The following is a 13,782-nucleotide window of genomic DNA, read 5'->3' on the forward strand; positions in this document are numbered from 1 at the left end:
ACTATTTCATCCCTCAGAGCTACCCAGTCTTCTTCTACTGTATTTCTTTCCCCCATTCTTGTCAATTGTTCCCTAATGCTCTCCCTGAAGCTCTCTACAACCTCTGGTTCTTTCAGTTTATCCAGGTCCCATCTCCTTAAATTCCCACCTTTTTGCAGTTTCTTCAGTTTTAATCTACAGTTCATAATCAATAGATTGTGGTCAGAGTCCACATCTGCCCCTGGAAATGTCTTACAGTTTAAAGCCTGGTTCCTAAATCTCTCTTATCATTATATAATCTATCTGAAACCTCTCAGTATCTCCAGGGTTTTTCCATGTATACACCCTTCTTTCATGATTCTTGAAGCAAGTGTTAGCTATGATTAAGTTATGCTCTGTGCAAAATTCTACAAGGTGGCTTCCTTTTTCATTTGTTAGCCCCAATCCATATTCACCTACTACATTTCCTTCTCTTCTTTTCTGTACTGTCGAATTCCAGTCACCCATGACTATTAAATTTTCGTCTCCCTTCACTACCTGAATAATTTCTTTTATTTCATCATACATTTCATCAATTTCTTCATCTGCAGAGCTAGTTGGCATATAAACTTGTGCTACTGTAGTAAGTATGGGCTTCGTGTCTATCTTGGCCACAATAATGTGTTCACTATGCTGTGTGTAGTAGCTTACCTGCACTCCTATTTTCCTATTCATTATTGAAGCTACTCCTGCACTATCCCAATTTGATTTTGTATTTTACCTCCGGAATATTTTACCCAAGAGAACGCCATCATCATTTAATCATATAGTAAAGCTGCTGCATACCCTCAGGAAAAATTACGGCTGTAGTTTCCCCTTGCTTTCAGCCATTCACAGTACCATAACAGCAAGGCCGTTTTGGTTAGTGTTACAAGGCCAGATCAGTCAATCATCCAGACTGTTGCCCCTGCAACTACTGAAAAGGCTGCTGCCCTTCTTCAGGAACCAAATGTTTGTCTGGCCTCTCAACAGCTACCCCTCCGTTGTGGTTGCATCTACGGTATGGCTATCTGTATTGTTGAGGCATGCAAGCCTCCCCACCAACGGCAAGGTCCATGGTTCATGGTTCTTGCCTCTAGAATAGCATTGCTAAAGTCCACTCTCTTCACTTTGTCATTATCTCGAAGAGCTTGTACCAGTTGTAATTGGTATGGTTTGAGGGCTAAACGATGCCGTAACACATGCCATACTGTCATGTGCAGTAGTGCAAGTTCTCAGCTAGCATGACGCATAGACTTGTGGGGGCTCCATTGAAATGCTCGTTGGATTTGTTCCACTGTTTGGTCAGGAACGCGTGGCTGGCCAGGACTTTTGCCTTTACAGAGGCACCCTGTTTCTTCAGACTGTTTATGCCACCGTTGAATGTTCTTTGGTGATGGTGGTTTAGCAGAAAATCGAATATGAAACACCTGCTGAACTGCGATCACTGATTTAGTGTGACTAAATTCAATAAGAGTACGCCTTCTGTTGCGCGGACGCCATATTGCGCAAGATTGGCTGCACGCTCCAGGTCAGTGCTCGTAGCGAAATCTAGCAGATTTTTTCTGAAACTCCAGACCATGCCGTTTACATCTAGCACTGTTTAAGTTACTTAGTGACATTTGCCTCAATATTATTACAAGTTAAAATTGGGCCACTCTTTTTGGGACACCCTGTATTGCTAGTGTAATGCACTTAATATCGTGAGAGAGAAATGGTACAAAATATAATTTTAGTACTCATGTGTTTATAAATTCTCATCAAAATATAGCTCTTTGTAAATATGTCTAGGAAGTATATCCAAGTTTATTATTTGGAAAAGGACACTATGTTCTTATGATGTGTACATCCATTCATTTATTTCAGATCTCCACAATAACTTGAAACTTCATACGTCTTGGATGTTCACAGTAATAAACGCTTTACGTTATTCCACTAAACAGAAAATAAATTTCACTTCATATAATTTTTGAAAACAATTTGTTACTTTGATGTGTTACCTAAGACGCCCACTTACCAGATATGAAACACCCTCAATGACATCATACCATGGTTTTACCAGCATCTGGTGGACAACTTGTTATACACCAGAAGCCATCTCCATAGTATCTGTGTCCCTCCTCAATGACTGCAACAGCTAAGTGACCAACTCATGGCATGTAATTTGCTTGTTTCAAGCAACCGTCTCTCATAACGTATGACAACTGCAGTGTATGGCATGCGATCTGCCATCCCTATCACAGTTACGAATTCTCACACTGATGATTCATACCCTACAATCAATGCACAATCACTGTAAGAAACAATTCGGTTACACTTCATACTAACGAAGCTTACAGCACAGCCGGTCTCGCACATATGTGTCTCCACGGTCCACGTGCCCCCTGCCTTGCAGCCAGCCCTGATGTGTGTGGTCATTCATACCTACATGAAGATGATCACAGCAAAATTTCAGCTCTCTTCTCTCCTCTCATATTGTACTCCTCCGTAGGGCAGGGGGGGGGGGGGGGGGTCTGCAGCCACTTGACCCGCAAGAATCCCCAGCATGACATCTTTGGCCATCGAGTGGCGCTGAGTAGGTAATCTCTGGTTGTTTAGTCTGGACTTTGGCATATGTTACAGTGGGATGTTTGTTCAACAACAGTGTACATATATTACGTAAATAAAGTAGTCAACTCTAATGTATGACTCCATGTAGTATTTCATTGCACACATCTGTAGCCAAGTTCCTACAAGCTCAAACTGTGGTATGTTACGAAGTGCTACCCTAAAGTGAAGAGGTTTGCACAGGTGGGAAAGTCATGTTGGCCTGCATCAGATGAGCAAGGTGACTGATATATTCCCCCCCCCCCCGCCCCCCCCCCGCCCCCCCCCCGCCCTTCCCCAGCTCTTGCGCACGCACGCAGACATTAGAATGATGGCAATAAAAGTAAATGAAATTAAAAACAAGCTATGTGAACCAAATCAGGAATTTCTTGTAAAAGACTAACTAATTATCAAGACCGTATCTTAGAATGTAAATGTACTGTTTTGCATAATTCGGATGCAAAGCAGGCTGTGAGAAGTGTAGCTGAAAGATTGTGAGAAATATAATCTGTAATCCCAAAATTGCCCAAACCTGTAAAATACAGTAAATAAAAATACTTGAAAGTCAAACAACAACAGCTGAGCTGAAACCATGTCTCTGACCTTTAATTTTTATTTCATAGTCCAGTGTATTTCATTCTTTTGTTTGACTGTTAAACTGCTTCTTTTGAGGCTTACTGCTTTTATGCAAGGAAATACACCGGACTGTGAAATAAAAATTAAAGGCCAGAGAAGTGCATAAAATCAGTAAGCCTCAAAGAAGCAATTTAGCATTCAAACAAAACAATGAAATACACCGGACTATGAAATAAAAATTAAAGGTCAGAGACATGGTTTCAGCTCTGTTGTTGTTGTTTGACTTTCAAGTATTTTTATTTATTGTATGTACCAGGTGTCACTAAGCTAGAACAGGTTTAATATGAAAATTAGTTCTGAAATTTGTGTAATTGGCTGTTTAAGCAAACAAAATTTTTAAACTTTCTGTGCTAAAATAATATTCCTGTAGCATCAAAAAGATGCTACTTACAGATTATCCTCTTTGCATAACAGGATAAAACAGAAAAAATGGTTTTCACTACTTGAGCATGCGAACTACCTATCAATATCTGTTACTAATATTGTTTCCCCTTCTGCTTATTACATATTGTAAGTTCTGTACATGATTAGTTACAACTTTCTCAAAACTGTTAATCATGGAGGAATATATTTGCCCATATCATTTGCTGTTAGTAATTATTACAGTTTGTATGCCACACATACAGTAAATATATATCTTAACTGTTTCAGGAACATGTAGAAGCCATGAAACCTGGCAGTGTTATAGTGGACCTTGCTGCTGAAGCTGGTGGCAATGTTGAAACAACACGTCCAGGGGAGGTTTACACGTATAAGGATATAGTCCACGTGGGGCTTACTGATTTACCCAGCAGACTACCTACTCAAAGCTCAACACTTTACGCCAATAATGTTTCTAAGTTCCTACTCTCTATGGGCACAAAGGACAATTTTGATATAAACATGGAGGATGAAGTAGTTAGAGGAAGTGCAGTTTTGCATGAAGGGAAACTCCTTTGGCCACCCCCTCCTCCTCAACAGCCAGCTGCCGCACCAGCTGCCAAAGCCAAAGCTGCTGTTCAGGAAGTTGCCAAGCCAGAGCCAAATTATTTTCTCAATACCTTCAAGGATGCAGCTATGTATACTGGAGGTAAGTCAGCATTCATAACTGCAAGGTTACAAAATGTTTTAAGAATTCAATCTTCATCCTCTGAAAAGCATTGGTCTTAGGGAAGGTTAAGGTAGCTCTTCATATTTAGTTGGTGAACATTCCTGCATGCAGGGTACTGATGAGGTCAGTGTGTTAAAAGTGGCCCAAATACAGTTCTTTGTTTTGTACGTATTCAGCTTTCATTTTGTATGAATCTGGCTAACTGACTGACATATGAGTGTGTATTCCGTGTTGGTCTTAGAAGCATGACATTTGGATGGAACCTTTCCTACACAACCTGAAAGGATTTTTCAAAGTTCACGTCCTTAAAGGTATTAAAATTTTGTAGAAAAAAAGTATATACAGTATTTAATAGAGACGTAATTTCCACAAATATATTTTGGAAAATTAATCCACCATAACTGGATGATGGTATCGAGCTGTTGCTGTATGTGAAAACTGCACAAGCATGTCAGTAGACTGATAGTGAGCACAGATAGTAAAGTGAAGCACAGGTATTCAGCTAATGGTGTAATATGTAAAGTATCGGTACATAGGTATTACATACCAATTTTACATCTGTGAGATGCTCAAGTGATTGGTTGTAGGAGGGTGGCTGAATGAGGAAACACCTCAAAAGCCTTTTAGTCAATGTTTCTCCCCTATAAAAAAGACTTGTGTACTACAAAGGGTTGCCAGTTTGACTTGGTGGGCATGAGACATATAAAATGAAGATGATTAGTGCTTAACATTAAGTCAATCAGTTGTTGCACATTTGAACTGTACAAAGGCAGTCAATGATACTGGCTGTAGCTTTGTTTAAGAAACCTCTCCAGAGATGAGCCAAGTATTCACCTCGCGTGGTTTAGAAAAGCGAAACGTAAAGGAAGGTGGCTTTAGGCCATTTGAACCCTACCTCTTGAGTCAAAAATTTAAACAATGCGCTTCCTCAAAAGATGATCTGAAAAAAGTTATTTTCATTTTATTCTTGGAATGTATGATGGACTAAAATACAGAATGAGATTTTCACTCTGCAGCGGAGTGTGGGCTGATATGAAACTTCCTGGCAGATTAAAACTGTGTGCCCGACCGAGACTCGAACTCGGGACCTTTGCCTTTCGCGGGCAAGTGCTCTACCAACTGAGCTACCGAAGCACGACTCACGTCCGGTACTCACAGCTGGCAGAAGTAAAGCTGTGAGTACCGGACGTGAGTCGTGCTTCGGTAGCTCAGTTGGTAGAGCACTTGCCCGCGAAAGGCAAAGGTCCCGAGTTCGAGTCTCGGTCGGGCACACAGTTTTAATCTGCCAGGAAGTTTCGACTAAAATACAGTTTTTGTTGCTGAACTCTGCTCATTTAACTAGACATTCTGGTACATTTCTTCAAACAAGAGCTCCTCAGCAAATATTTTACAAGCTCTGACTAATGAAAAGTGAGTGAAACCATCATCATACCACCAAACTAGAATCTTTCTTGGATGTATCGGTCTATATGATAGGTGTCATCAGGTAGCAGCCATTCTGCAGAGAACCGGCAGTTCTTAAATCATATTTATAATGTTCGTGAAGGGTAGTAATGAGTTTATTTGGCCCTGATTTAGTTGTTACTGCATTTTATCTAGCAACTGTATGGCCCCATCTGTTATAAATGTTACTGTAGTTATTTTGTGCCTTAATTCCAAACAGAGTAATAATTCATTTAACATTGTTTGATTATAATACACTCATTATAACCTGTTGATGATCAGGTATTCACATAATTCATTGTTACCAATGAATGCTTCTGCATCTCTAAGTGTTTCAACTGCAGGCATCATATTGTTCAGTTTATACATTTTCTTCAGTCAACATTTCTGCACGGCTAGTGAGATTTCACAATGGTTGAGAAACTGAACTATGATTCAAGAGTGGATTCACCATTGTTGCTTCTTTTATGTGTTTGATCCAGGAAATGATGATGATGGTTTCTTTCTCTGTTTCTTTCACTAAAGAAGTCAAAGCCATGGAAATGACATTGTTATCTTCCAGTGACTTAATGTCAGTAGTGAGCGAGGTGACGCAGTAGCTAGCATACTGTTCTTGCACTCAGGAGGATAACGGCTCAAAGCTGTGTCTGGCCATCTTGATTTAGGTTTACTGTGATTTCCCTAAATCACTTCAGGCAAATTCTGGGTTGGTTCCTTTGAAATGGCACAGCTGACTCCCTACCGCATCTGTCTCTAAACCACTGGGTCCAATGATGTCACTGTTTGGTCCCCTCTCCCAACCAGCCAACCAACTAGCTGAATGTCAGTGCACTAGCATTACCTCTGTTGTATTGTTCTTTGGTCTTGGGTATGTGTTGTCTTTGCTGGAGAATTTTTTTGCTTTTAATCATTATTACATTGACCTTAAATAGGAAGAACTATCCAGGTAAATCTAAAACCAGAGACACTGCAATTCTACAAGCTTAAAAGAAATGATTTATTACTGCAGTCCCCTAATATTGCAAAATGCGTAATAAACTTATAAATTGAATGCAAAGACTTTATCTTTGCGATCAGTACTGGATACTATATAATTTTCTGTTAGAGTTTGTGACAAAGATACAAAATCTTGAAATAAATACCTCTGGTGCAGACCACAACTACTGAGTGTAAATAGTACAGCTTGTGATATGGTTTGCCAACACTCTCTCTCTCTCTCTCTCTCTCTCTCTCTCTCTCTCTCTCTCTCTCTCTCTCTTTCTTGTGGGTGGGTGTGTTGACATACACTTTTGCTTTTGCTATACTGGCTGAAAAATGGGGAGTGGAAGTCAAACACGGACTACTTTAAATGATGCAGCCGACAGGTGCACATTTTTGTTTCACAGCTGTTCACTTTCACAGTTCACAACCCCCCATATACACATTTAATATGGCCACTGCACTATTGTTTAACTTTAGATAAGCCTCATTAATAGTTTGCAGGCAAACATCCACATACTGCTACAATAGTTTACTGTTGAACATCTATGAGCAGTAAAAACCTAACCCCACAGTTCTTGAAGAATAACCAGATACTTATGGAACAGACACTGTCATTTTTTAACACATGGCCTAATTGTGTTACACTTATTTCACCAATGAATTGTTATTGATCCAACCAATGCAGGTTCCTCATCTGAAACTCAGCCGTGGACTGACTGTCTCGGGACTAAAATTTGGGTCCTTATATATCCTCACAATAGGTACTGAAACTACACATTGTTTGAAGTTAAAATTGCAGAAATTACAATTAAAACGTATCTCACTGAAATAACTGAATACATCAAAAAACTGGTTCTTGTTAACAGTTTCTGCTACTACAAGAATTAGGCCGAATTCTTTGTTTAAATCATGAAATTAAGAAATATTATTATGCAAACAATACTTTTGACAAAATTTTAATTACTTTGGAATTAATTAAGGACTGGTTTTGCTAACATGTTTTCAAATAGTCAAATAAGTACTTTAAGAATGCTATTATTTTTCCTCCAAATGTTTATAATTAGTACAGAATTTATATTTGTTTATACATCAATAATAGAATTTAAGTAATGAAACAGTTACTGGTTTCACCCTATAACAAAAGATACCAACTAGGAATAGTCAAAATAAATTAGAAAATTAATTACATACATAAAACTAAGCACATAATTAGATCTGGTGTTATATTCATTAAATTTGAAGGTCAACCTTTCTCTTTTATGAAAACTCAGATTATATTCATGTATGTTATTGGTAATTAGTCAAAAACGAAAAAATAAATTTTAAGGAGGCAGATGGCAAAACAAAGGGGAAAATTAAAATATATCCCAACTTGCTTCGTCTCAAGCTCTAAGTTCAAGTGGACCATTATGATGGCAGCTCCCCTTAACCACTATCACTGAAGTCAGTAAACACCAGTGAATGCCCCAGAGTCTGAGATACTGAGGCTCATAGCTGGAGGTTGGTGGCTCATCGTGGCTCTTGGAGGCATGATGTTCCAACGGCTGGAATTTTGTGAGAACTCGATTCTCCGTGGGAGGACAGCTGTCTAAGAGCTGCATGGACAGATGAATCTGGCATGGCCTATTTGCTGACATATGACATGGTGGAAGAAGTAGTGCTTTGTTCGCTGTGCCTCCTAGTGATGAGACAAGTGCCACCGTAGTGGAACTTTGTGCTGTTCATTGCAGAGGCAGCTTTCAGAGTTACCCACAAAAACAACCTGGTGTTGTTTTCATTTGGGAATTTTTGTGTGTAGTTCCTGAAGATGTGTTGCCTGCAGGTGACATGTTGTGCATGCCTTTTACATTGGTGAACTATATGCCCCAATTCAGCACAACCAATTTTCTGCCTGTGAAACATTCTGTGTTTGTAAATGAAACCAATTGTTATCATTCCAAGAACTCTGCAAGACAAACTGTAAGCTACCAGTGAACAAACTGTATCCAGCACAGCTGATATTTCTAGTATTAGGCAAATTTCTTAAAATTTGCTTCTTAGCTTTTCATTTAATGTGTACTCGGTATATTTCCACAAATAATTCTTACCACATGTTCATCATACAAATTTTTGTGTTGTTTCCTACTGTGAATGTATATTCTTGTTCCTCTTCCACCAGTTGGAAGTTTTACTGCAATTGATTGCTAGACCGACAGTTTTAGCTCATGGCAACTTTGAAATGTACTTCTATTTTTCATGACAGCACTTATAAGTAAAACCACTGCCTCTTCTTATAATTTGTATTATACAATGAAACAAACATCTTGTCATGTAGAGTTTGTTATTATAAAACAATATATTATTGTATGATGTAAAAAAGTAGCTTTAGTTTGAGAAGCATGGGCCACTACATGTAAACTGTACCTTCTGTCATTAATATTCTTGATTTGTAAGTTAAGAATAATCATCGGTAAGTAGTTTACATTGTGGCTTCAAAATAGTACTCCTGCTGCTTGAATCATTAGGAAAAATATATATATATATATATATATATATATTAAAAACAAAGATTCCAAGACTTACCAAGCGGGAAAGCGCCGGCAGACAGGCACATGAACAAAACACACAAACACACACACAGAATTACGAGCTTTCGCAACTGGCAGTTGCTTCGTCAGGAAAGAGGGAAGGAGAGGGAAAAATGAAAGGATGTGGGTTTTAAGGGAGAGGGTAAGGAGTCATTCCAATTCCGGGAGCGGAAAGACTTCCCTTAGGGGAAAAAAAGGACAGGTGTACACTCGCGCACACACACACACATATCCATCCGCACATACACAGACACAAGCAGACATATTTAAAGGCAAAGAGTTAAGGGCAGAGATGTCAGTCGAGGCGGAAGTACAGAGGCAAAGAAGTTGTTGAAAGACAGGTGAGGTATGAGCGGCGGCAACTTGAAATTAGCGGAGGTTGAGGCCTGGCGGATATCGAGAAGAGAGGATATACTGAAGGGCGAGTTCCCATCTCCGGAGTTCGGATAGGTTGGTGTTGGTGGGAAGTATCCAGATAACTCGGACGGTGTAACACTGTGCCAAGATGTGCTGGCCGTGCATCAAGGCATGTTTAGCCACAGGGTGATCCTCATTACCAACAAACACTGTCTGCCTGTGTCCATTCATGCGAATGGACAGTTTGTTGCTGGTCATTCCCACATAGAAAGCATCACAGTGCAGGCAGGTCAGTTGGTAAATCACGTGGGTGCTTTCACATGTGGCTCTCCCTTTGATCGTGTACACGTTCCGGGTTACAGGACTGGAGTAGGTGGTGGTGGGAGGGTGCATAGGACAGGTTTTACACCGGGGGCGGTTGCAAGGGTAGGAGCCAGAGGGTAGGGGAGGTGGTTTGGGGATTTCATAGGGATGAACCAAGAGGTTACGAAGGTTAGGTGGACGGCGGAAAGACACTCTTGGTGGAGTGGGGAGGATTTCATGAAGGATGGATCTCATTTCGGGGCAGGATTTTAGGAAGTCGTATCCCTGCTGGAGAGCCACATTCAAGGTCTGATCCAGTCCCGGGAAGTATTCTGTTACAAGTGGGGCACTTTTGGGGTTCTTCTGTGAGAGGTTCTGGGTTTGAGGGGATGAGGAAGTGGCTCTGGTTATCTGCTTCTGTACCAGGTTGGGAGGGTAGTTGCGGGATGCGAAAGCTGTTTTCAGGTTGTTGGTGTAATGGTCGAGGGATTCAGGACTGGAGCAGATTCGTTTGCCACGAAGGCCTAGGCTGGTTTTGTTCTGTTTTATATATATATATATATATTAAAAACAAAGATTCCAAGCGGGAAAGCGCCGGCAGACAGGCACATGAACAAAACACACAAACACACACACAGAATTACGAGCTTTCGCAACTGGCAGTTGCTTCGTCAGGAAAGAGGGAAGGAGAGGGAAAAATGAAAGGATGTGGGTTTTAAGGGAGAGGGTAAGGAGTCATTCCAATCCCGGGAGCGGAAAGACTTCCCTTAGGGAAAAAAAGGACAGGTGTACACTCGCGTGCACACACACACACACACACACACACACACACACACACACACACACACACATCCATCCGCACAGACACAGACAAAAGCAGACATATGTCTGCGAGTGTACACCTGTCCTTTTTTTCCCTAAGGGAAGTCTTTCCGCTCCCGGGATTGGAATGACTCCTTACCCTCTCCCTTAAAACCCACATCCTTTCATTTTTCCCTCTCCTTCCCTCTTTCCTGACAAAGCAACTGCCAGTTGCGAAAGCTCGTAATTCTGTGTGTGTGTTTTGTTCATGTGCCTGTCTGCCGGCGCTTTCCCGCTTGGTAAGTCTTATATATATATATATATATATATATAAAACAGAAAGAAACTTCCACATGGGAAAAATATCTTAAAAACAAAGATTCCAAGACTTACCAAGCGGGAAAGCGCCGGCAGACAGGCACATGAACAAAACACACAAACACACACACAGAATTACGAGCTTTCGCAACTGGCAGTTGCTTCGTCAGGAAAGAGGGAAGGAGAGGGAAAAATGAAAGGATGTGGGTTTTAAGGGAGAGGGTAAGGAGTCATTCCAATCCCGGTAGCGGAAAGACTTCCCTTAGGGGAAAAAAAGGTCAGGTGTACACTCGCACACACACACACACATATCCATCCGCACATACACAGACACAAGCAGACATATTTAAAGGCAAAGAGTTAAGGGCAGAGATGTCAGTCGAGGCGGAAGTACAGAGGCAAAGAAGTTGTTGAAAGACAGGTGAGGTATGAGCGGCGGCAACTTGAAATTAGCGGAGGTTGAGGCCTGGCGGATATCGAGAAGAGAGGATATACTGAAGGGCGAGTTTCCATCTCCGGAGTTCGGATAGGTTGGTGTTGGTGGGAAGTATCCAGATAACTCGGACGGTGTAACACTGTGCCAAGATGTGCTGGCCATGCATCAAGGCATGTTTAGCCACAGGGTGATCCTCATTACCAACAAACACTGTCTGCCTGTGTCCATTCATGCGAATGGACAGTTTGTTGCTGGTCATTCCCACATAGAAAGCATCACAGTGCAGGCAGGTCAGTTGGTAAATCACGTGGGTGCTTTCACATGTGGCTCTCCCTTTGATCGTGTACACGTTCCGGGTTACAGGACTGGAGTAGGTGGTGGTGGGAGGGTGCATAGGACAGGTTTTACACCGGGGGCGGTTGCAAGGGTAGGAGCCAGAGGGTAGGGGAGGTGGTTTGGGGATTTCATAGGGATGAACCAAGAGGTTACGAAGGTTAGGTGGACGGCGGAAAGACACTCTTGGTGGAGTGGGGAGGATTTCATGAAGGATGGATCTCATTTCGGGGCAGGATTTTAGGAAGTCGTATCCCTGCTGGAGAGCCACATTCAAGGTCTGATCCAGTCCCGGGAAGTATTCTGTTACAAGTGGGGCACTTTTGGGGTTCTTCTGTGAGAGGTTCTGGGTTTGAGGGGATGAGGAAGTGGCTCTGGTTATCTGCTTCTGTACCAGGTTGGGAGGGTAGTTGCGGGATGCGAAAGCTGTTTTCAGGTTGTTGGTGTAATGGTCGAGGGATTCAGGACTGGAGCAGATTCGTTTGCCACGAAGGCCTAGGCTGTAGGGAAGGGACCGTTTGATATGGAATGGGTGGCAGCTGTCATAATGGAGGTACTGTTGCTTGTTGGTGGGTTTGATGTGGACGGATGTGTGCAGCTGGCCATTGGACAGATGGAGGTCAACATCTAGGAAAGTGGCATGGGATTTGGAGTAGGACCAGGTGAATCTGATGGAACCAAAGGAGTTGAGGTTGGAGAGGAAATTCTGGAGTTGTTCTTCACTGTGAGTCCAGATCATGAAGATATAGCCCTCACCCGCCTAATCCTTCACCTATACATCGACTCGGCCAATGAACACACCCGTCAACTCCTATCCCAAATCAAAGTCCTCAATCTTTCCTCTCCCACATCCACACTGGCTGTACATAGCATCCTCCTACAGGCCAACCGCAAATTAGAACAACATGCCACCCTCCACCTCAAAAAACTATCCAATCTCCTAGTTTCCCACCTCCGGAAAGGCAACTCACTCACCCTCCACAACCTTTCCAACAAACCTCAACCTCCTCTCATTGCACACAGACCCAGTCTCTCCCATCTACTCAATCTCCCACTTCCAGCTCCACTCCCCCCAACACCTCAAAATTCTAGTCAACACAATCTGGAACCACAACACCCCAATTCAGTAGTTAACCTTTCCTCCAAACCCCTCTCCCAATCCAAAACCTCTGTCCTATCCAAAGGCCTCACCTTCAGCCCCACTCCCAGGTTCAACCAAACTGCCCTTGTCAAGGATTTACTGTCCTACACTCGTAGTCTCTGCTGGAAATATCACTTTGCCACGAAGAAAAACAATCCTGATCCCACTCCTAATGATCCAACTCCCCAAGACACTATCCAAATTGAACCCTGCCTGCAACAGTTCCGTCCTCCATCACAGCGGGACCCACCTCCTCTTCCTCAAAATCACCCTCTCCAAACCTTCCAGGAATTTCTCACTTCCAGCCTTGCCTCTCAATCTTTCTTGAAAAACCTTAATCCTACTCCCAACATCACCACAGCCGAATCCCAGGCTATCCGTGATCTGAAAGCTGACCGATCCATCACATTCTTCCGGCTGACAAGGGTTCCACGACTGTGGTACTTGATCGTCGGGAGTATGTGGCTGAGGGACTGCGTCAGCTTTCAGACAACTCTACATACAAAGTTTGCCGAAGTAATCCCATTCCTGATGTCCAGGCGGAGCTTCAAGGAATCCTCAGAACCTTAGGCCCCCTACAAAACCTTTCACCTGACTCCATCAAACTCCTCACCCCACCGTCACCTCGCACTCCTACCTTCTACCTACTTCCTAAAATTCACAAACCCAAACATCCTGGCCGCCCCATTGTAGCTGGTTACCAAGCCCCCACAGAACGTATCTCTGCCTACGTAGATCAACACCTTCAACCCATTACATGCAGTCTCCCATCCTTCATCAAAGACACCAACCA

General features: G+C 42.2%; 1 protein-coding gene across 2 annotated transcripts in view; it reads left to right on the top strand.

Moving 5' to 3' along the window:
* The window catches only part of LOC126335243 (NAD(P) transhydrogenase, mitochondrial-like), a 219,289-nt gene that overhangs the window by 148,877 nt on the left and 56,630 nt on the right, over window positions 1-13,782 (top strand). For both annotated transcript variants that reach the window (XM_049998282.1, XM_049998283.1), the window contains exon 8: window positions 3,871-4,288. In XM_049998282.1, the coding sequence (XP_049854239.1) occupies window positions 3,871-4,288 (418 nt within the window). The remainder of the gene's footprint in view (window positions 1-3,870; window positions 4,289-13,782) is intronic.

Source organism: Schistocerca gregaria, chromosome 2, assembly GCF_023897955.1.
Source record: "Schistocerca gregaria isolate iqSchGreg1 chromosome 2, iqSchGreg1.2, whole genome shotgun sequence".
Taxonomy (NCBI): Eukaryota; Metazoa; Arthropoda; class Insecta; order Orthoptera; family Acrididae; genus Schistocerca; species Schistocerca gregaria.